At 37.1% G+C, this 25,554-nt stretch overlaps 1 protein-coding gene across 3 annotated transcripts in view; it reads right to left on the reverse strand.

Moving 5' to 3' along the window:
- The window catches only part of RPS6KA6 (ribosomal protein S6 kinase A6), a 241,591-nt gene that overhangs the window by 159,667 nt on the left and 56,370 nt on the right, over positions 1-25,554 (reverse strand). For all 3 annotated transcript variants that reach the window (XM_058712430.1, XM_058712431.1, XM_058712429.1), the window contains exon 2: positions 9,694-9,753. In XM_058712430.1, coding sequence (XP_058568413.1) covers positions 9,694-9,753 — 60 coding nt within the window. The remainder of the gene's footprint in view (positions 1-9,693; positions 9,754-25,554) is intronic.

Here is a 25,554-nt window from a genome sequence, read left to right on the forward strand (position 1 = left end):
TTTTTAATTTAAAAAAATTTTTTTTTTTAATTTTAAATTTTTTTTTTGAGACAGAGAGAGACACAGCATGAGCAGGGAAGGCACAGAGAGAGAGGGAGACACAGAATGTGAAGCAAGCTCAGGCTCTGAGCTCTCAGCACAGAGCCTGATGCAGGGCTCGAACTCACGTACTGTGAGATCGTGACCTGAGCCAAAGTCGGACACTTAACCCACTGAGCCACCCAGGCACCCTTCCTGTTGTTGATTTCAAGCTTCATAGCATTGTGGTCTGAAAGTATGCATGGTATGATCTCAATTCTTGTAAACTTATGAAGGGCTGTTTTGTGACCAAGTATGTGATCTATCTTGGAGAATGTTCCATGTGCACTCCAGAAGAAAGTATTTTCTGTTGCTTTGGGATGCAGAGTTCTAAATATATCTGTCAAGTCCATCTGATCCAATGTATCATTCAGGGCCCTTGTTTCTTTATTGATCTTGTGTCTAGATGATCTCTCCATTGTTGTAAGTGGAGTATTAAAGTCTCCTGCAATTACCACATTCTTATCAATCAGGTTGCTTATGTTTGTGATTGTTTTATATATTTGGGGACTCCCGTATTTGATGCATAGACATTTATAATTGTTAGCTCTTCCTGATGGATAGACCCTGTAATTATTATATAATGTCCTTCTTCATCTCTTGTTGCAACCTTTAAGTGAAACTCTAGTTTTTGTGATATAAGTATGGCTACCCCAGCTTTCTTTTGACTTCTAGTAGAATGATAGATAGTTCTCCATCCCCTCAGTGTCAATCTGAAAGTGTCCTAAGGTCTACAATGAGTCTCTTGTAGACAGCAAATATGGGTCTTGGTTTTGTTTTTTTTTTCCATTCTGATACCCTATGTCTCTTGGTTGGAGCATTTAGTCCATTTACATTCAGTGTTATTATAGAAAGTTATGGGTTTAGAGTCATTGTGATGCCTGTGGCTTTCATGCTTGTAGTGATGTCTCTGGTACCTTGTCTCACAAGACCCCCCTTAGGATCTCTTGTAGGGCTAGTTTAGTGGTGACAAATTCCTTCAGTTTTTGTTTATTTGGGAAGACCTTTATCTCTCCTTCTATTCTAAATGACAGATTTGCTGGATAAAGGATTCTTGGCTGCATAGTTTTTGCTCATCACATTGAAGATGTCTTGCCATTCCTTTCTGGCCTGCCAAGTTTCAGTAGATAAATCCGTCACTAGTCTTATCAGTCTCCCTTTATATGTTAGAGCCTGTTTATCCCTAGCTGCTTTCAGAATTTTCTCTTTATCCTTGTATTTTGCCAGTTTCACTATGATATGTCATGCAGAAGATGGATTCAAGTTACGTCTGAAGGGAGTTCTCTGTGCCTCTTGGATTTCAATGCCTTCTTCCTTCCCCAGATCAGGGAAGTTCTCAGCTATGGTTTCTTCAAGTACACCTTCAACACCTTTCCCTCTCTCTTCCTCTTCTGGAATCCCAATTATGCGTATGTTATTATGTTTAATTGTGTGACTTAGTTCTCTTATTCTCCCCTCATACTCCTGGATTATTTTATCTCTTTTTCTCAGCTTCCTCTTTTTCATAATTTTATTTTTTAACACCTATTCTCTCCTGTACCTCTCCAATCTGAGCTGTGGTCGCCTCCATTTTATTTTGCACCTAATTTATAGCATTTTTTTAGCTCCTCCTGACTACTTCTTAATCCCTTGATCTCTGTAGTAATAGATTCTCTGTTGTCCTCTATGCTTTTTTCAAGCCCAGCCATTAATTTTATGACTAATATTTTAAATTCATTTTCTGTTACATTGCTTAAATCGTTTTTGATCAGTTTGTTACCTGTCGCTACTTCCTGGAGTTTCTTTTGAGATGAATTCTTCCATTTCATCATTTTGGATAGTCCCTGGAGTGGCACAGAACAGCACAGCTCTTCCTCTGTGCTGTCTTGAGTAACTTGCATTGGTGGGCAGGGACACAGTCAGACCCAATGTCTGCCCCCAGCCCACCACTGTGGCCACAGTCTGACTGCTGTGTACCTTATCTTCCCCTCTCCCAGGGGTAGGACTCACTGCAGAGTGGTGTGGCCCCTGTCTGGGCTACTTGCACACTGCCAGGCTTGTGGTGCTGCTTCTATGGGATCTGGCGTATTAGCCGGGGTGGGGGGGATCCACAGGGTGCACAGGGGTGGGAAGGGCAGACTCAGCTCATTTTGCCTTTGGTGGTCCACTTCAGGAGGGGCCCTGTGGCACTGGGAAGGAGGCAAATCCTTCACAGGGATGGATCCACAGAAGCACAACGTTGGGTGTTTGCAGGGTGCAAGCAAGTTCAGTGACAGGAACTGGTTGCCTTTGGGATTTTGGCTGGGGGGTGGGCGAGGGAGATGGTCCTGGCGAGCACCTTTGTTCTCCATGAATCTGAGCTCTGTCCCTTGAGGGTCAACAACTCTCCCTCCCATTGTCCTCTAGCCCTCCCACTCTCAGAGCAGAGCTATTGACTTATAATATTCCAGATGTGAAGTCCCATTGGCTGTCAGAACACACTCCATCCAGCCCCTCCACTTTTGCAAGCCAGACTCGGGGGCTCTGCCTTGCTAGGTTGGCTGGCTGCCCCTCCACTGCCCCGGCTCCTTCCCATCAGTCTGTGTAGTGCGCAACGCCTCTCAGTCCTTCCTACCCTCTTCCATGGCCCTCTCATCTATGCTTGGCTCCAGAGAGTCCATTCTGCTAGTCTTCTGGCTGTTTTCTGGGTTATTTAGTCAGATGTGGGTGGAATCTAATTGGTCAGCAGGACGCGGTGAGCCCCGCTTCCTCCTATGCTGCCATCTTCCTCTCCTTCATCAATAAATATTTATTTAATACACATGTTTGAGTCCCACCCTCAGAGATTATGGTCCAGTAGAACTAGGGTGAGACCTAGGATTTTCTAAAACCTCCCCAGATGATTCTGATACATGATCAGGACTGAAAAAAGTTATTTATGTGTTTCTAAGATATATGGGTATATAAATATAGATACACAAATACACACATACATCCACAGCTACTTATTACAGAAGTGTTTTATATTTTGTATGTACTAGCTCTTTTTATTGTCAAATCATGACACCCTCTGTGTCATCATTTGTAATATCAGTCTTATTTCATCTACTCCCCACCCTAGTCTTGTCTATTGCTTAACATGTCTCAGCCTCCCCAAGGCTATACTTATTGATGTTTACTATTAAAACCTTTTTGTGTCATCTGCATCCCTCTTCCCTTCCACTACTTCACTTTCTTCTGCTTCTGCACTATTCCAAAAGCTTGAGACTTAAAGCATTCTAGCCTGAAATAAGATAGTGATGTACCTATCAGCAATCCATTTGTTTTCTCTTAGGAATGAATCATCTTCAAAAAAATGTTCTCTATTCTGGTACAATGAAGTCATGATATATTACATAATCTTCCCATTTATACAGTCTTTTCTCTTTAATCATTGGCTCATTCAGATAAATCAACATTTAAGGAGCATACACTATGTATTAGGTACAGTGCTACACATTGGGGATACAGGATAAAATGTAGACTTGAGGATAACATTTTTTGTCTTATATATCACATTCCCTAATGAAACAAAAGGGTATACTATACATTATGGGCTAAATCTTTTCCCCTCAAAACTCATGTGCTAAAGTCTTAACCCCCTTTACCTCAGAATGACTATTTGGAGACAGGGCCTTTAAAAAGGTAATTAAGGTAAAATAAGTCATTAGGATGGACCCAATCTTAATCCAATATTACTGGTATTCTTATAAGGAAAGGAGATTAGGAAACAGACACATAAAGGATGGGACACAGCATGAAGACAGCCATCTATAAACCAAGGGTTTGAAATTTTTAAAAAAACCAAGGAGAGTGTCCTCAGAAGAAACCAGTTCTGCCAACACCTTGATCTTGAACTTCTAGCCTCCAGAATTGTGATAAAATAAATTTGTTGTTTAAGTTACTTAGCCTGTGGTTTTTAGTTATGGCAGCCCTTGAAAACTTATACAAAGTACCTAATAATAGTTGATCTGTGTAAAGACAGTTGCTACTGTGAAATTAAGATTTAATAACTTTGAAATAGGAACCACTATTCTTTCCAACACCACATGAAAAAAATTTGGTGATTTTTTAGAATATCATAGTAATTGTTGATAAATACAAAAATTATGAATGCTCAATCACAACCAAAATAGTATGCTCTGATATCTATAATCTGTGATCATCTTTTTAATTCAGGGGGCCAACAATGTTATAACACTGGAAAAATATACTGATATAGTTCAAAATGAACTTCCAAGTACACTACTGCTCCATTCATTTGAAAACCAATTTCAAATCATCTGTTAATGAGAAAGAAAAGTTGATGACAATCTATTTAGGAATTCATACTATATAATTCTATTACAACAGTTTCCTTGGACTATGGAACTAAGCATAGATACCTCCAGAAAAGAGGTCAAAAGAAAAGGGATGAACTTAGGAAGTATAATGCTAAGTGAAGCAAGTCAGTTAGAAACAGACAAATACCATATTATTTCACTCATATGTGCAATTTAATAAACAAAACAAAGGAGCATGGGGGAAAGAGAGAGAGAGAGAGAATGAGACAGAGAGAGAGAAGCCAACAAACAGATGCTTAACTATTGAGAACAAACTGATGGTTACCAGAGGGGAGGTGGGCAGGGGTGGGGGGAGAAGGATGGTTGAAACAGGTGGTGAAGATTAAGGAGTATAATGGGGCACCTGGGTGGCTCAGTCAGTTAAGTGTCCAACTTAGGCTCAGGTCATGATTTCACAGCTCGTGAGTTCGAGCCCCAGGTTAGGCTCTGTGCTAACAGCTCAGAGCTTAGAGCCTGCCCTGGATTCCGTGTCTCTCCCTCTCTCTGTCCCTCCCATGTTCATGCTCTGTCTCTTTCAGTCTCTCAATAATGAATAAACAAAAAAAAAAGATTAAGGAGTATACTTGTCATGATGAGCACTGGATGATGTATAGAATTGTTGACTCGCTATATTGTACACTTGAAACTAATATAACACTGTATAGTAACTATACTGGAATTAATTTTTTTTTAACTTAAAAAGAAGAGGGATTTTGAAAGCATAAATTTGGGGGTTTTATTCAATAATGTCATATCCACCTGTCCAAACATGTGTTTTATTTGGGAGTAGATAGGCCAGTTTGATCATCTGGAAATTCCAAAAGCATGTAGTTGTGGATTTGTTAAAATGTACATGCAGAGATTTGGGTAAGCAGCTTGATGTATTTTTCTCATGCGGGTATTCTTTCTTTATTGTGGGAAAGCGGTGAATAATCCAGGGTCACTGAAAACCAAGAGAAGTATCAGCATACTTTGAACGAAGGCTAACAGTAATAATAATGTACATGTCAAAATGCCACTAGGATGAAGAAAACATTTCAAATAATGTACATATTGAAAAGTAATTGCCAAATATTTAGGCTAGGAAAACAGTATCAATTTGTATGAATGACTGAAAACCAAAGAAGGGTGGCAAACTAGTTCCCACTTGGCTTGGTTTATTCTACTTTATAGAATTATCTCTTTAGTTCCCTTATCTATAAAATTGGAATAAAACCTGCCCTATCCATTTCAGATCTGGGTTAGAGAATTTTGAAAACCACAAAATGTCTATAAAAATTGAAGTCATTGAATTATTTATACTATTTATCTTTGCATCCTTTGTGGTTTAGCATACAACTCTACCTTATATTGGCTGTCCATCAAAGTTTAGTTGAACAATAATTGTTTATCTAAGAGTTTTGCATATCTGTAGTACAAGGGTTTGAAATTAAAAAAAAAAAAACACTAAATGAATAAAAAGCACCAACTTTCCAAGGGAAGAAAAACATTGAAGCACAGCAAGGATACATTTTTAGAATGGGAAGAGAAATAAAGGAAGGAAAAATCCGCCATAAAGAAGCAGGCCCCCGAAGTTAAAGGACTTCCTACTTATGGCTATACCTGAGTTTAAATAAAACACACTTGTAAAAGAATATTTCTTAAAGGATTCTTACGACAGACATATGTCTAGAATGGTTTTCAAAATTAGAAATGTAGGGCTTCAAAATATCAGGAAATCATTTTTTTATGTACATTTTCAGTTAAATGTGACCTTTTTATTTCTGGGTATTAAAAATATATATCAACTTAGAGATTAAACATACTGCTGATGTGCTAACGGCATAAACTAAAAAACCTAAGTGTTAAGTGAATATTCTTTTGAAATTTCTAAAATATTGGTAACATTAAAATATGTATGTTTATTTCAGGAAAAATAATCATTCCACACAAACTTTAAAAGTAAATATAAATGGATCACAAACTAGGAAATATAAGACATCTCTACTCATTTTGACAACATAAAACAATTAATTCATGTCAGTAATCTACTAAAGAAGAATTATAACACCTTTTTTTTCTAGCCTGGACACAGTTGGGAGAAGTAGGGGACTAGGTGATGAATATGGTATCAAATATCTTTTATCAGTGAGCTGTTACATAATACTTACCAAATGTGAACATTGTCTTGAGAAATGGAAAAATTAATTCTAACTAAACTAGACATATTAAAATTATACTAACTATAATTTAGTCTTGTCAATAATATGCTAGATACATACATGAAGTTTGGGAAGCAATTTAATTAACTTTGCTTGTTTTAACTGAAGAAAAGAGATCAGATGACCATGAAAGTCTAAAGCTATGATAAGTGAGATGAAGTAGATCGGTTGTTTAAATCAGTCAATCACAAAACAGCATCAGGCAACATAAGCAATACCTAAGTTCAAATTTAAAGAACACTGTTTAAAGAATCTGCATCACAGAGCAATCTCTACAACATCCCATTATTAAACAAAAAAGAGACAGCTGCAAAAAAAACACACATCTGCCAGCATCACACTGGAATAGGCAACTACATCCCCTCAAATCCTATATTTTAAACCAGTAAACAAAGAGATAAATTTATATGGTTAGTGTTTCTTATCACCCACATCATTTAACTGACACAAAATGAGTACCTGAACCATTGCACAGCAAATGTACATTGTTTTAAGTTCCAATAGCTCAGGCTATAAACTAAATCAAATCCTTGGAAGTGATTCTAGGTCTCTTATTTTCCAATACTTCAGATTTCCCTTTCTAGATACTGAAGTTGACTGTCTAATTTAAATCATATTAACATCTATCACTGTATATTTTACTGATTTTCCATTAAAACTGTAATTCTTGACTCATCTTTCATTAAAATTGGGAAGGCAAATATTTGACAATAACCTTATGTATATATCTATATTTTTATGTTGGCTACACATGTACTTATGTACACATGCACACACACAGTTGTTTTGGGTTGTTTTTGTCTTCTTCCTGTGGTGTGGGGCATGGCATTTCCTTGTTAATTTATTAATACTCAAATACACCCTTCCCCACTGCCTTTTGTATTTTCTTACACTTTATGTTTTATAAACTAGTAACATAATTACAACTATGCCTCTTAGTACACATGATCTGTAATAAAGCTTTAGATGACTTTGATAGTAGCTTACATTTAATTATAGTCAAAATTAACATGTTATTAATATTAAGTAAATTGCAAAAGCCGTAATGACAACATTTTACCTCTTATTAAGCAGAAGTAAGATTATTGTTACATCATCACAACCTGAAGAGGCAGTGAATTTTTACATAGAATATTTCAAATAAGAGTCTTGGATAAACCCAATTTAAATATCTCTGCTGGTCTTATCTGAAAAAATCCTCTTATAAACTAGTATCAAGGAAAAAAAAGGGCATCAAGGTTGATTTTATCAATAACTAAATAAAAAAGGATGGAGCTTTCCTTATTTTCCACTTCTTTGAGTCTACACAATACACAGATGACTTAGTATGAGGCACACTGGGTCATAAGTCTTGTTTCTGCTATTGTTACTTTCATGACCTAGTATAACAACCTCTCCAAGTCTCAAAAGACTTACCTAAATATACAATGAGGTTATTATAAAATATTATCTCTGAGGCTCCTTACAGTTTAAACAGTCCATAATTCCATGAAAATATCAATTAAGGGGCGCCTGGATGGCGCAGTTGGTTAAGCGTCCGACTTCAGCCAGGTCACGATCTCGCGGTCCGTGAGTTCGAGCCCCGCGTCGGGCTCTGGGCTGATGGCTCGGAGCCTGGAGCCTGTTTCCGATTCTGTGTCTCCCTCTCTCTCTGCCCCTCCCCCGTTCATGCTCTGTCTCTCTCTGTCCCAAAAATAAATAAAAAACGTTGAAAAAAATTAAAAAAAAAAAGAAAATATCAATTAAAATGATAATCATAAAATAACAAAATAAATGTGGATGTCCGTCTTAGACACTTCTTGAAATCTTAAGAACACTCTTCCATAAAACTAGACCTTGGGGCACCTGGCTGGCTCAGTCGGTTGGGCGTCCAACTTCGGCTCAGGTCATGATCTCAGCGTTCCTGAGTTCAAGCCCTGTTTTGGGCTCTGTGTTTATGGCTCAGAGCCTGGAGCCTATTTCAGATTCTTTATCTCCCTCTCTGTCTCTGCCCCTCTCCCTCTCATGCTCTGTCTCTCTCTCTCTTTCTCCCAAAAATAAATAAACATTAGGAAAAAAAATTAAAAAGAAAACTAGACCTTGTACAATGAGAGTCTAGTATATAGGCCTGGCATTGAATGGCCTAATAGTTAAATGGTCTTTAAAATTGGTTAGAAACTTCTAGGGCACCTGGGTGGTACAGTCAGTTAAACATCTTACTCTTGATTTCAGCTCAGGTCATGATCTCGCAGTTCATGAATTCAAGCCTCATATCAGGCTCTGCACTGACATTGTGGGACCTGCTTAAGATTCTCTCTCTCTCTCTCTCTCTCTCTCTCTCTCTCTCTCTCTCCCCACACACACACACACTTGTATTCTCTCTCTCTCTCTCTCTCTCTCTCTCTCAAAATAAATGAATAAACTTAAAAAAAAACTAGTTAGAAACTACTGAAATAATTTAGTTGTAATACTTTTTCAAAGCCAGGAAATGGATTTTAAATGATCTCAGGTTAAATATTTCTACATTAAATCTCCTTTCTACCCAAAAGTTGAGCATAACCTGATTTAGTTTAATTTAGAAGACTGTGTATTTTAGTGCTACACTTACTCATATGCTAGCAAGTAAAAATTTAATTCATTACACTAAAAATGAGTGAATTTCATGGCATGTAAATTATACCTCAATAAAGTTGTTTAAAAAAACTTCACTGGGGCCCCCCGGGTGGCTCAGTCAGTTAAGCGTCTGACTTGATTTCAGCTCAGGTCATGATCTCACAGTTCATGAGATCAAGCTCCTCATTGGGCTCCACACTGTCAGCACAGGACCTGCTTGAGATTCTCTCTCCCTTCTCTCTCTTCCCATACCCCAGCTTGTGCTCTCTCTCTCTCTCAAAATAAATAAACATTTTTTTTTAAAAAGCGCTTCATGTATAAAAATTCTAACAAGAAAACTGTCTTATATTTTAAACTGCTATTATTTTATTAATAATTGAATTTGCTTACTATTAACTTACCTGAATAAATTTATTTAAGTGACAGAAGACTTTCTCTTTTCCCATTATTCTCTTTCCTTATATTTTAAAAATGTACGTTAATGAATTAATGTGAGTACTTACTTGGCAAGAATCTGCTTCTCCCTCTTCCATTGGCTCATCAACCATTTTAAGACCATCCACCTGAAAAATATTCAAATCAAAAACCAAAGTTCAGGATTACTAGAACAAGAGTAAGAACTAAGAAAAATATAACAACTAGGCATTTCCCATCACGATCTAACAAGATCCACTCTTACTGAAACACAAAGTGACAAAGGACATATAAAAGGTATTTAGAAAAGGAACATTAAATATGGTTTCCAGATTATTCTTAAGAATCCTTAACTTTCAGAGCTGTAGATTTTATTCCATAGTATTTAGAGCATTGCTATGATAGATTAACATATACTAACATATGACCTTTGTGGTTTCATTAATAGTATCCCCAGCCCAACACCAAGAAGTCAATTAAAAATAGGGCGCCTGGGTGGCCCAGTAGGTTGAGCATCCGACTTCAGCTCAGGTCATGATCTCACAGTCTGTGAGTTCGAGCCCTGTCTCGGTCTCTGTGCTGACAGCTCAGAGCCTGGAGCCTGCTTCTGATTCTGTGTCTCCCTCTCTCTCTGCCCCTCTCCTGCTCATTCTCTGTCTCTGTCTCTCCAAAATAAATAAATGTAAAAAATATTAAAAATAGGCAGAGGATCTAAATAGACATATTTCCAAAGACATACGGAAGTTCAATAGGCACATGAAAAGATGCTCAACAGTACTAATCATCAGAGAAATGCTAGTCAAACCCACAATGAGATAGCATCTCACACCAATGAGAGTGACAATTATAAAAAGATGAGAAATAACAAGCATTGATAAGGATGTGGAGAAAACAAAACCATTGTGTAGTGCTGGTGAAAATGTAAATTGGTGTAGTCACTGTGGAAAATAGTATAGAGGTTCCTCCAAAAATTCAAAGTAGAAATAGTATACAATCCAGCAATTCTACTCCTGGGTATTTACCTAAAGCAAAAAATAAAAATAAAAAAAAAAACACTGATTGGAAAAGATACATCCACTCCTATGTTCATTGCAGCATTACTTGCAATAGCCAAGATATGGAAGCAACCTAGGTATCCACTGGTAGATAAATGGATAAATAAGATGTGAGATACGTGTATGTGTATGTATATATATATATATACATATATATATGTATATATATATATATATATATATATACATACACATTGACTCATTTCACTTAAGATAACACACTTAATATAACTCTCTAGATTCCTCCATCTTGTCATGGCCATATTTCATTCATTTTTATGGTGGAAGTAATATACTATGAGTGTGTACATACACACACATATGTATATGTATATATATGTGTGTATATATACACACATATATATGTATGTATATATATGTATGTATGTATATATGTATATACATATATATGTGTGTATGTATGTATGTATATATGTATATATGTATGTATATATATGTATATACAAATATATACATATTTGTTCTGGTTCTTTTTAGATTCTACATGTAAGTAAAATCATATGGTATGTGTCTTTGACTCATTTCACTTAATATAACACTCTCTATATTCCTCCATGTTGTCATGGCCATATTTCATTCATTTTTATGGCGGAGTAATATACTATGAGTGTGTACATGGAGGAATCTAGAGAGTGTAGAATCTAAAAAGAACCAGAACAAATGAACAAACAAAACAAAACAGAAACAGACTCAAAAATACAGAGACCAAACTGGTGGTTCTAGAGAGAGGGGAGGGATGGGGAAAATAGGTGAAAGCGATAAAAAGTTCATAAACTTCCAGTTATGAAATAAATAAGACACAAAGATTTAATGTACAACTAAAGAATATAGTCAGTAACATTGAAATAACATTGCATGGTGACAGATGATAATTACACTTATTATGGTGAGGATTTCAAAATAAATATAAATGCCAAATCACTGTATTGTACACCTGAAATTAATATAACGTTGCATGACAACTATACTTTAAACATTTTTTAAGAATAAAATTTTAAATTTATTTCTGTCTTTTGACAGAGAGAGAGAGAGAGAGAGCACAAGTGGGGAAGGGTCAGGGAGGGAGAGAGAGAGAATCTGAAGCAGGCTCCACACTGTCAGCACAGAGCCCAATGCGGTGCTCAAACTCACAAACGTGAGATCATGAACTGAGCTGAAATCAAGAGTCGGATGCTTAGCCAACTGAGCCATCTAGGTGACCCTAATTAAAAAAAAAATTGAAGTTCTCCCTAACCAAATATTTATGAGATGGGGGGGGGATGCCATACAGATATCTACTGTGGAGATATATTTAAAGAAAATTAAGATGGGAAGAGTTTTATGTAATTGCACTATTGTTAATTCCTTTCCTTTCCTTTAGTTCAATTAAATTTTGAGTTACTCTACAGAAGGATAAACTATAGGAAAATATGTATAAGTAGTGATGAAAACAAAATTAATTTAACATACAAATTTCAGTAGGTAATAATACTCTTAAAGCACTATTTTAGGAAAGAGTTAATTGCAGAGGACTTAGATCAGGAGTCTGCAAACTATGGCCCAATGGGACAAATCTACCCCACTGTTTTTGTTGTTGTTGTTTGTTTGTTTTTTGTGTTTGTAAATAAAATTTACTGTAACACAGACACATCCATTTGTGTCCATATTATCTATGGATGCTTTCTCACTGCAACAGCAGAGTTGAATAGATGAGAGTCCCCTATACTTGCAAATCCTGCAATATTTACTGTTTGTCCCTTTACAGAAAAACTGTCAGCTAGTGATCTAAGATATTTGAAAATTAAGCACAGCAAGATGGTCTAGAAAAAAAGAAATTTAACCACTGCCTATTTATGAATCTACAGAAAGGACAGGACAGGACAGGACAGGAAAGGAAAGGAAAGGAAGAAGGAGGGAGAGAGAGGAAGGAAGGATGGATGGAAGAAGGAAGGAAGGAAGGAAGGAAGGAAGGAAGGAAGGAAGGAAGGAAGGAAATAGAGCTTCTGGTGACAGCCAAGAAGAAATAAGTTTATCTGTCCTCTAGTTATAAATTAAAATCTCCACACAAAATACAAAAAGGACTATCTAAAGACTCTGAAATTAAATATTAACAAGCAGTTTAGGGATGGACAAGAAAATTCAAAGAATAACTAGTATTGTGGTGAGTTTACTGGGTTTATTTCCAAACTTTCTCTCTTGACTTTGACCCAAGAAGAGACTGATTCATGGAACTCCAGAGTAAGAACAATATTTCCAAAAGAAACTCCACTTTTTTCAAAGAGGACCAGGAAAAGATGCACTTTTGAGCTGGTGAACAAAAAGAGAATCACGAGTTTTCTTTTTTTCCCAATTTCTTTTTCTTTTTTGACTCCCACTCCTGATCCAAGGCAGGCCCCAATTAAGAGAAAACCTATCTGATCAAAGAGACAAGGAAAAGAGGCCAATATGATTTTTGAAAAAGAGGGTAGGGTAATCCTTGTTATATTTTTCACGTTCTCCTTCATTTCACCCCAAAGGCAGCCCCAACAGCACTAACCTGTGTGACATCATCAAAGACTAAAACTGAGAGAAACTCTACTTCTGGTCAGTGGAATCAGGATAAAGGGCCCATTGAATTGGAGAATTCATAGAAGAAATCATGGAAAGACAGAATTGGAAAACGAGATCCCTAATGCTGTGTATGAACAGACACAAGTCCTAGTCTCAACAACAAATTGCATATATGTGGAACAGAATCAAAGAAGCCTAACAAAGTGCTTGAAAACTGAACTGCAGTATCAACCACTGGTCAGTTCTCAAACTAACCACTGAGTTAGCACATGCAGAGATCTGACCCAAACAATCTGAAGAAATAATCAACACTGGAACCATCACACAGAGAGGGGGAGATAGAACTTGAACCTATCCAGGAATACTGTGTGCTGAAACAGTCAAAATTAACAAGAATCAATCCCAGTATAACTCCAATGTTGAAATATCTGACAAGGATCATGCAGCTATTATAAATATGCTTTTGGTTAAAAATCAACACAACTGAAAAATAAACACACTTGAGTAGAATGTTAAAAGTTATCAGCAGAAAAATATAAACTAAAAACAAAAACAAAAACAAATGTAGAGGGGAGCCTGAGTGGCTCACTTAGTTAAGCATCTGACTTCAGCTCAGTTCATAATCTCGAGATTCATGGGTTCCTGCCTGCATTGGGCTCTATGCAGGCAGCTCAGAGCCTGGAGCCTGCTTCAGATTCTGTGTCTCCCTTTCTCTCTGCCCCTCCCTTGCTCACACTCTGTCTTTCTCTCCTTCAAAAAATAAATAAACATTTGAGAGAAGCTGTGCCTCTGCAACCAATCAGAGCCGCTTCCCCAAGCAGCTGCAGTGTCCATGTTGATGGCCCAAAACGGAAGTCCTTAGGCAGAGCAGAAGGGGAACCTGCAGGGGGAATTCTGACAAGAACCTGTGGCTTTTCTCTGGCTGTCCGAGCATGGCCTCTGGAATCAGACCACTTAGATTAAAGTCCTAGCTTGACCACTTGCCATCTGAATGCTCTCCAGCAAGTTATTTCACTTCTCTGGGTCTCAGTTTCTTATCTGTAATAATAGTATTTACCTCAGAGGATGACTATGAAGAACTAATGAGTTAACATTTGCAAACATCCCAATAGGGTGGAGACACATCTCTGCTGATCTCTCCTGCATCTGCTCTCAGGGATATACAATGTGTTACCACTGAGAGTGGGCAGTAGTTAACTTCTCAGCAGAGGAGAAGGTGGCAGCATAGGAGGACTCTGGGCTCACCATGTCCTGCTGATCACTTAGATTCTACTCACATCTGTCTAAATAACCCAGAAAACTGCCAGAAAACTAGCAGCACGGACTCTCCAGAGCCAAGCATACGCAAGAGGCCCACTGAAGAGGGTAAGAAGGGCAGAGAGGTGGTGCACGTTACACGGACTGGTGGGAGGGAGCCAGGAGAGTTGAGGGGCAGACCGCCTGACAAGCCAGAGCCCCCAAGTCTGGCTTGGAAGAGTGGAGGGGCCAGACTGCATGAGTTCTGACAGCCAGCGGGACTTAACTACTGGAATGTTATAAGTCAAAAGCTCTTCTCAGAGAGCGGGAGGGCGAGAGAACAATGGGAGGGAGAGGTGTTGAACCTTGAAAGAGCTCAGCTCAGTGAGGAAACAAAGGCACTGGCCAATGCCATATCCCTCTCCCATCCCCCACCTGAAATCCTAAAGGGAAGCAGTTCCCATCACCAAACTTGCTTGCACTGCGCACACACCCAACACTGCTTCTGTGGATCCATCCCTCCTACGGGTCAGCCTGCTTCTTACGCAGTGCTGCAAGGCCCCTCCTGCAGGGGACCACCAACAGCAAAGCAATGCTAAGCCTGCCCATCCCGCCCCTGTGCACCTTGCAGATCCACCCCAGCTAATACACCAGATCCCATCAAAGCAGCACAACAAGCCTGGCAGTGTGCAAGTAGCCCAGACAGAGGCCACACCACTCCTCAGTGAGTTCTGCCCCAGGGAGAGGGGAAGATAAGGTACACACCAGTCTGACTGTAGCCCCAGTGGTGGGCTGGGAGCTGACATCAGGTCTGACTGCTGCCCCACCCACCAACACAACTTACTCCATACAAAACACGGGAAGTGCCCTGCAGTTCCGTCCCACTCCAGGGACTATCCAAAATGAAGAAATGTAAGAATTCATCTTAAAAGAAACTCCAAGAAGTAGCGACAGCTAACGAATTGATCAAAAACTATTTAAGCAATATAACAGAACAAGAATTTAGAATAATAGTCAAAAATTAATTGCTGGGCTTGAAAAAAGCATAGAAGTCAGAAGAGAAACTATTGCTACAGAGATCAGGGGACTAAGAAACAGTCACGAAGAGCTAAAAAAAAATGCAATAAATGAGATGCAAAATAAAATGGAGGTGACCACAGCTCAGATTGAAGAGGCAGAGGAGAGAATAGGTGAATTAGAAGATAAAATTATGGAAAAAGAGAAAGCTGAGGAAAAGATAGATTAAAAAATCCAGGAGTATGAGGGGAGAATTAGAGAACCAAGTGATGCATTCAAACGGAACGATATCCCCATCATAGGAATACTAGAAGATGAAGAGAGAGAAGAGGGGGACTGAAGGTGTACTTGAAGAAACCATAGCTGAAAACTTCCCTGATGTGGGGAAGGAAAAAGGCATTGAAATCCAAGAGGCACAAATAACTCCCTTCAGAGGTAACTTGAATCGATCTTCGACATGACATATCATAGTGAAACTGGCAAAATACAAGGATAAAGACAAAATTCTGAAAGCAGCTAGGGATAAAGAGGCTCTAAATTACAAACGTAGACACATAAGAGTAGTGGCAGATCTATCTACTGAAACTTGGCAGGCCAGAAAGGAATGGCAGGAAATCTTCAATGTGATAAACAGAAAAAATATGCAGCTGAGAACATTTATCCAGCAAATCTATCATTCAGAATATAAGGAGAAATAAAGGTCTTCCCAAACAAAAACTGAAGGAATTCATCACCAGTAAACCAGCCCTACAAGAGATGCTAAGGGGAACTCTGTGAGTGAAATCTTTCAAGGACCACAAAGTACCAGAGATATCACTACAAGCATGGAACCCACAGACATCACAATGACTCTAAACCCATATCTTTCTATAATAACACTGAATGTAAATGGACTAAATGCTCCAACCAACAGGCATAGGGTATCAGAATAGATAAAAAACAAAAACAGAAACAAAAAAAACAAGACCCATCTATTTGCTGTCTACAAGAGACTCATTTTAGACCTGAGGTCACCTTCAGGTTGAAATTGAGGGGATGGAGAACTGTCTATCATGCTGCTGGAAGTCAAAAGAAAGCTGGAGTAACATACTTATATGAGACAAACTAGACTGTAAATTAAAGGCTGTAACAAGAGATGAAAAAGGGCATTATATAATAATTACAGGGTCTATCCATCAGGAAGAGCTAACAATTATAAATGTCTATGCACCAAATACAGGAGCCCCCAAACACATAAAACAATCACAAACATAAACAACCTTATGGATAAGAATGGGGTAACTGCATGGGGACTTTAATACCCCACTTACAACAATGGATAGATCATCTAGACACAGGATCAATAAAGAAACGAGGGCCTTGAATGACACATTGGATCAGATGGACTTGACAGTTATATTTAGAACGCTGCATTCCAAAGCAACAGAATATATTTGCTTCTTGAGTGCACATGGAATATTCTCCACGATATATCACATACTGGGTCACAAAACAGCCCTTCATAAATATACAAGTATTGAGATCATACCATGCATACTTTCAAACCACAATACTACAAAGCTTGAAATCAACCACAGGAAAAAGTATGGAAAACCTCCAAAAGCATGGAGGTTAAAGAACACCCTACTAAAGAATGAATGGGACAACCAGGCAATTTAAAAAATATATGGAAACCAATGAAAGTGAAAATACAACAATCCAAAAGCTTTGGGATGCAGCATAGGCAGTCCTGAGAGGAAAATACTTTGCAACCCAAGCCTATCTCAAGAAATAAGAAAAATCCCAAATACAAAATCTAACAGCACATCTGAAGGAAACAGAAGCAGAACAGCAAAGAAGCCCAAACCCAGCAGAAGAGAAATAATAAAGATTAGAGCAGAAATAAACAATATAGAATCTAAAAAAACTATAGAGCAGATCAGTGAAACCAAGAGTTGTTTTTTTTTTTAAATAAACAAAATAGATAAACCTCTAGCCAGGCTTCTCAAAAAGAAAAGGGAGATGACCCAAATATATAAAATCATGAATGAAAAAGGAATTATTACAACCAATCCCTCAGAGATACAAGCAATTATCAAGGAATACTATGAAAAATTATATGCCAACAAACAGGTCAACCTGGAAGAAATGGACAAATTCCTAAGCACCCACACACTTCGAAAACTCAAACACGAAGAAATAGAAAATTTGAACAGACCCATAACCAGCGAAAAAATTGAATCAGTTGTCAATCTCCCAACAAATAAGAGTCCAGGACCAGATGGGAAGATGGCTTCCCAGGGGAATTCTACCAGACGTTTAAAGCAGAGATAATACCTATCCTTCTCAAGCTATTCCAAAAAACAGAAAGGGAAGGAAAACTTCCATACTCATTCTATGAATCCAGCATTACTTTGATTCCTAAATCAGTCAGAGACCCAGAAAAAAAAAGAGAACTACAGGCCAAGATCCCTGATGAATATGGATGCATAAATTCTCAATAAGATACTAGCAAATCGAATTTAACAGCATATAAAAAGAATTATTCAACATGATCAAGTGGGATTCATTCCTGGGCTGCAGGGCTGGTTCAACATTCGTAAATCAATCAGTGTGATACATCACATTAATAAAAGAAAAGAAAAGAACCATATGAACCTGCCAGTCAATGCAGTAAAAGCATTTGACAAAATTCAGCATCCTTTCTTAATAAAAACCCTCGAGAAAGTCGGGATAGAAGGAACATACGTAAACATCATAAATGCTATTTGTGAAAAGCCCACAGCTCATATCATCCTCAATAGGGAAAAACAGAGCTTTCTCCCTGAGATCAGGAAACGTCAGGGATATCCACTCTCACTGCTGTTGTTTAACATAGTGTTGGAAGTGCTAGCATCAGGAATCAGACAACAAAAGGAAACCAAAGGCATCAAAATGGGCAAAGATGAAGTCAAGCTTTCATGACATGATATCATACATGGAAAACCCGAGAGACTCAGGTACATGAATTCATGAATTCATGCAAATTCAGCAAAGTCGCAGTACACAAAATGAATTCAGCAAAGTCGCAGGATACAAAATCAATGTACAGAAATCAGTTGCATTCTTATACACTAACAATGAAGCAACATAAAGGCAAATAAAGAAACTGATCCCATTCACAATTGCACCAAGAATCATAAAATATCTAGGAATAAACCTAACCAAAGATGTAAAAGATCTGTATGCTGAAAACTATAGAAAGTTTATGAAGGAAATTGAAGAAGATATAAAGAAATGGAAAAACATTCCATGCTCATGGATTGGAAGAATAAATATTGGTAAAATGTCAATATTACACAAAGCTATCTACACATTCAATGCAATTCCAATCAAAATTGTACTAGATATCTTTGCAAAGATAGAACAAGCAATCCTAAAATTTGTATGGAACCACAAAAGACCCCGAATAGCCAAAGTAATTTTCAAGAAGACCAAAGTGGGAGGTATCACAATCCCAGACTTTAGTCTCTACTACAAAGCTGTAATCATCAAGACAGCATGGTATTGGCACAAAAACATAGACCAATGGAATAGAACAGAACCCCTTGAATTAGACCTACAAAAGTATGGCCAACTAATCTGGCCAACTAAGCAGGAAAGAATATCCAGTGAAAAAAAGACAGTCTCTTTAACAAATGTTGCTGGGAGAACTGGACAGCAACATGCAGAAGGATGAAACTAGACCACTTTCTTATACCATTCACAAAAATAAATTCAAAACGGATAAAGGACCTGAATGTGAGACAGGTAACCATTAACACCCTAGAGGAGAAAGGAGGAGAAAACCTCTCTGACCTCAGCCGCAGCAATTTCTTACTTGACATTTCCCCAAAGGCAAGGGAATTAATAGCAAAAATGAACCATTGGGACCTCATGAAGATAAATAGCTTCTGCACTGCAAAGGAACAATCATCAAAACTAAATGGCAACCAATGGAATGGGAAAATATATTTGCAAATGACATATCAGACACAGGACTAGTATCCAAAATCTATAATGAGCTCCCCAAACTCCACACCCAAAAAACAAATAATCCAGTGAAGAAATGGGAAGAAAATATGAATAGACACTTCTCTAAAAAAGACATCCAGATGGCCACCAGGCACATGAAAAGATGCTCAACGTCGCTCCTCATCAGGGAAATAGAAATCAAAACCACACTCAAATACTACCCCACGCCAGTCAGAGTGGCTAAAATGAACAAGTCAGGAGACTGTAGATGCTGGAAAGGATGTGGAGAAACGGGAACCCTCTTGCACTGTTGGAGGGAATGCAAACTGGTGCAGCCGTTCTGGAAAACAGTGTGGAGGTTCCTCAGAAAATTAAAAATAGACCTACCCTATGACCCAGCAATAGCACTGCTAGGAATTTACCCAAGGGATACAGGAGTGGTGATGTGTAGGGGCACTTGTACCCCAATGTTTATAGCAGCACTCTCAACAATAGCCAAATTATGGAAAGAGACTGAATGTCCATCAACTGATGAATGGATAAAGAAGATGTGGTTTATATACTCAATGAAATACTACATGGCAATGAGAAAGAATGAAATATGGCCCTTTGTAGCAACGTGGATGGAACTGGAGAGTGTGATGCTAAGTGAAATAAGCCATACAGAGAAAGACAGGTACCATATGTTTTCACTCTTATGTGGATCCTGAGAAACGAAACAGAAGACCATGGGGAGGGTAAGGAAAAAAAAAAGAGGTTAGAGTGGGAGAGAGCCAAAACATAAGATACTCTTCAAAACTGAGAACAAACTGAGGGTTGATGGGGAGTGGGAGGGAGGGGAAGATGGGTGATGGGTATTGAGGAGGGCACCTTTTGGGATGAGCACTGGGTGTTGTATGGAAACCAATTTGACAATAAATTTCATATTAAAAAAATAAAATAAAAAATGTTAAATAAATAAATAAATAAATAAATAAATAAACATTTAAAAATTAAAAAAAAATAGAAGTGCTTCAGTGGCTCAAATGTTCGAATGTCCGAATTTTGATTTTGGCTCAGGACATGATCTCAAGATTTTTAGTTGGAGCCCCACATCAGTCTCTGTGCTGACAGCACAGAGCCTCCTTGAGATTCTCTCTCTCTCTGCCCCTTGCATGTTTTTTCTCTCTCTCCCTTTCCCTCTCTCTCAAAATAAATAATCTTAAAAATGTAAATAATTTTAAGATATAATTGTATGATTAAAAGAATACTGCATTGGCTCAATAACAAAATGGAAATAGCAGAGAAAATAGCAAACTTTATGATATAGTTACAGAAATTAACCAGTATGAAAAAGAAAATTAAAAAAAATATTAAATGCAAATGAAAAGAACCTCAATTACAAGTGGAATGTAAGAAGATCTAAAATCCATGTATTAACATCTTAGAAAAAGGAGAGGTACAGAATAATCTATTTAAATAAATAATAGTAAATCTATCCACATAAAATTTTGAAAAGAGAAAAATCTATTGAGACTAGTTGTTGCTTAGGGGTATATGATCAGGAAACGGGGGTAACAGGAAAAGGGTAAAATTTTATTCATGATGTGATAAAGAAAGTTCTAAAACTGTGGTGATAGCTGGGCATATCTGTAAATATACTAATATTCTGCTATGTAGAATCTTTTAAGTTTTTTGACGTACAATTGACATAATATTACATTATTTTCATGTGTACAGCATAATGAATTAACATTTGTATTTGTTGCAAGATGGCCATCAAAATATGTCTAGTTACCATCTACCATCTTTACAAAGTTAATACAATGTTATTAATTATAATATGTGCCATGCTGTACATCATATACACATGATTTGTTTTATAACTGGAAGTTTGTACTTCTTAATTTCCTTCAACAATTTCACCTCTCCAATCCCTGATCCTTCTGTCAACCACCAATCTGTTCTCTGTATCAGGAATTTGGATTTTGTTTGTTTTATTTTTATTCTGCATGTACATAAGATCATGTAGAATTTGTCTTTCTCTGTATAACGCATTTCACTTAGCATAATAACCCTGAAGGCCAATCCACACTATTGCAAATGATAGAATTTCATTCTCTTTTTTTGTGGATGAGTAATATTCCATTGAATGTGTGTAAAAATATACATATATCTCCTCTTGTTTACCATTCATCATCAATGGACACTTAAGTTGCTTCCATATTTAAATAATAGTGAAATAAATAATAGTTAATAAATCTTTTTGAATTAGTGTTTTCATTTTCTTTGGAAAGGTACCCAGTGGTGCAATTGTTGGATCCTACATACAGTAGCTCTATTTTTAAGTTTTGAAAAACCTCAATACTATTTTCCATAGTGGCTGCACCCATATGTTTTCTCACCATGAAATTATGAGGTTTCCATATATTCCACATCCTCCCCAACACTGGTTATCTTTTTGATAACAGCCATTCCTAAAGGCTCTAGGTAATATCTCTGTTTTGATTTGCATTTTCCTGCTAATTAGTGATGTTGAGAATCTTTTCATATACCTTTTGGCCATCAGTATGTCTTCTTTAGAAAAATGTCTATTGAGATCCTCTGCCAATTTTTTAATTTTTTTAAAGATTTTATTTTTTTAGTAATCTCTACACCCAACATGTGGCTCAAATTTACAATCCTGAGATTAAGAGTCACATGCTCTACCAACTCAGCCACCTGGGTGTGCCCCTGAGTCCATTTTTTAACGTGTATTTTTTATTTGTGTGTGTGTGTGTGTCTGTCTGTCTGTCTGTCTATGTCTGTGTGTGTGTGTGTGTGTGTGTGTGTGTGTGTGTGTGTGTGTGTGAAAGAGAGAGAGAGAGAGAGAGAGAGAGAGAGAGAACATAAGCAGGGGAAGGACAGAGAGAGGGAGACGGAATCCCAAGCAGGCTCTGGGCTGTCAGTGCTGAGCCCAACACTGGGCTCAAACTCACCAACCGTGAGATCATGACCTGAGCTGAAATCAAGAGTTCCACAATTAACCGATTGAACCACTCAGGCAACCATGCCTATTTTTTAAATCTGTTTCTGTTTTTTGGTGTGTGTGTGTGTGTGTGTGTGTGTGTGTGTTTGTTAATTGAGTTGTATGAGTTTTTTCTATATTTTGGATATTAACCCCTTATCAGATATATGATTTGCAAACACGTTTCATTTCAATAAGCTGCTGAAAATTATATTTTGATGGTTTTTCTTTGCTATTCCAAAGCTTTTTAATTTAAAGTAGTCCCAGTTAGGGGCACCTGGGTGGCTCAGTCAGTTAAGTGTCCAACTTCAGCTCAGGTCATGATCTCACAGTTGGTGAGTTTGAGCCCCTATGCTGACAGCTCAGAGCCTGGAGCCTGCCTCAGATTCTGTGTCTCCCTCTCTTTCTACCCCTCCCCTGCTAGCGCTCTCTCTCTCTCTCTCTCTCTCAAAAATAAACATTTTTTAAAAAAGAAAGTAGTCCCATATGTTTATTTTTGCTTTTGCTTCCTTGCATTTGGATTCAGATCCAAAAACCATATTGCTAAAACTGGTATCAAAAAGCTTACCATCTAAGTTTTCTTCTACAATTTTTATGGTTTCTGGTCTTAGAGCCAAGTATTTATTGCATTTTGAGTTAATTTTGTATATAGTATAAGCTAGTGTTCCAGTTTCATTCTTTGGATGTAGTTGTCAAGTTTTCACAACACCATTTATTAAAGAGTCTGCATTTTCCCCATTGGATATTCTTGCCAACTTTGCCATAAATAAACTGACTATATATTGGTTCTTTTGCTTCTGGACTCACTATTCTGTTTCATTGATCAATGTGTCTGTTTTTATGCCAATACCATACTGTTTTGATTACTATAGTTTTGCACTATGGTTTAAAATCAGAGTGCTGGATACCTCCAGCTTTATTCTTCTCAAGACTGTTTTGGATATTCAGAGTTTTTGTGGATTCTATACAAATATATAAATCTTAGTCTAGTTCTGTAAAAAAGAAAAAAAAAACTTCAGTAATTTTGATAGGGACTACACTGAGTCAGTAGATTATTTTGGGTAGTTTGAACAGTTTAATATTAATTATTTCAATCCATGAGCACAGAATATCTTTCCATTTATTTGTTTCTTCTTCAATTTCTTTCATCAGTACTTTATAGTTTACAGTGTACAGGTCTTCACCTCCTTGGTTAAATATATTTCTGTTTTATCGATTTTAATGCAATTGAAAATAGAATTTTCTTGATTTCATTCTTATTAGCTGATAGTTTTGTGGTGGAGTCTTTAGGGTTTTCTATATACAGTATCATATCATCTGCAAATAGTGACACTTTCACTTCTTTCTTACAAATGTGGATGCCTTTTATGTCTTTTACTCACTTACTTGCTGTAGTTAAAATTTCCAATACTATGTTGATTAAAAGTGAGGATAATAAGCATCTTTGTCTTGTTCCTGATCTTAGGGAAAAGGTTTCAACTTTTCACTGTTGAATATTTTCTGTGGGTTGGTCATAAATGGCCTTTATTATATTGAGGTACATTTCCTCTATACCCACTTTGTTGAGACATCATAAATGAATTATAATGAAACGTTGTATTTGGTAAAATGCTTTTTCTGCATCTATTGAGAGTATCCTATGAGTTTTATCTTTTGTTATGTTAATGTGGTGTATCATGTTGATCGATTTGTAGATGTTGAATCATCCTTGAATCCTTGGAATTGATTCCATATCATCATGATATGATTTTTTAATGTATTGTTGAATTCAGTTTGCTAATATTTTGTTTAGGTTTTTGACATTTCATTTCATTAGGGATATTGGCCTGTAATTTTTTTAAGTCTGTGCATCTGGTTTTGGAATCAGATTAATGCTGGCTTTGCAAAACGAGTTTGAAGCTTCCCTTCTGCATCAATTTTTGGAAGGGTTTGAGGATAGATAGTAAATCTGAATTCTTGGTATAATTTCTTTACTTTTATTCATATGGAGAATTTTGATTACAGATTCAATCTCACTATTAATTGCTCTTTCAGATTTTTTTTAAATCATTCAATTTTGGAAAATTATAAATTTCTAGGATTTGTTCGTTTCTCTTTTGTGGTCCAATTTTTTGGTGTATAATTTTCATAGTAACCTATTATGACCTTTTGTATTTCTATGTTATCACTTCTATGTTATCACTATATTATCAATTAATAACCTATTATGACTCTTTTTATATCTATGTTAACATTTCTATGTTATCTATGTAACTTCTTTTTCATTTCTGATTTTACTTATTTGAGCCCTCTCTTACTGTTAGTGAGTCCAGCCAAAGGTTTTATTTGTTTCTTTTTAATGTTTATTCATTTTTTTGAGAGAGAGAGAGAGAGAGCAAGTCTGAGCCAGGGACGGGCAGAGAGAGGGGGAGACACAGAATCCTTAGCAGGCTCCAGGCTCTGAGCTGTCAGCACAGAGCCCAACGTGGGGCTCAAACCCACAAACTGTGAGATGATGACCTGAGCTGAAGTCGGACGCTTAACTGACTGAGCCGTTCAGGTGCCCCTATTTCTAGCCAAAGTTTTAATTTAGTTTATCTTTTCATAATCAGCTCTTTATGGAAAGATCCTAAGTATCCATCGACTTATGAATAAAGATGTGGTATGTACACAAAATAGAATATTACTCACCCATCAAAAAGAATGACATCTTGTCATTTGCAACAATGTGGATGGAGCTAGAGTGTATTATTGTGCTAAGTTAAATAAGTCAGTCAGAGAAAGACACCATATGATTTCACTCATATGTGGAATTTAGGAAACAAAACAGATGAACATACTAGATGAGAAAAAACAGAGAGAGCAAACCATAAAAAGACTCTTAGTAACAGAGAACAGAGAATTGATGGATGGAGGTGGGTGGGGGATTGGCTAAATGGGCGATGGTCATTAAGGAGGGCACTTGTTATGATGAGCACTGGATGTTATATGTAAGTGATGAATCACTAAATTATATTCCTGAAACCAATATTATATGTTAACCAACTAGAATTTAAATGAAAATTTGGAAGAAAAATAATCAGCTCTTAGCTTCATTGATCTTTACTGTTACCTTTTTAGTCTCTATATTTCATTTATTTCCCCACCGAACTTTA

The sequence above is a fragment of the Neofelis nebulosa genome, chromosome X (genome assembly GCF_028018385.1).
Source record: "Neofelis nebulosa isolate mNeoNeb1 chromosome X, mNeoNeb1.pri, whole genome shotgun sequence".
Lineage (NCBI taxonomy): Eukaryota > Metazoa > Chordata > Mammalia > Carnivora > Felidae > Neofelis > Neofelis nebulosa.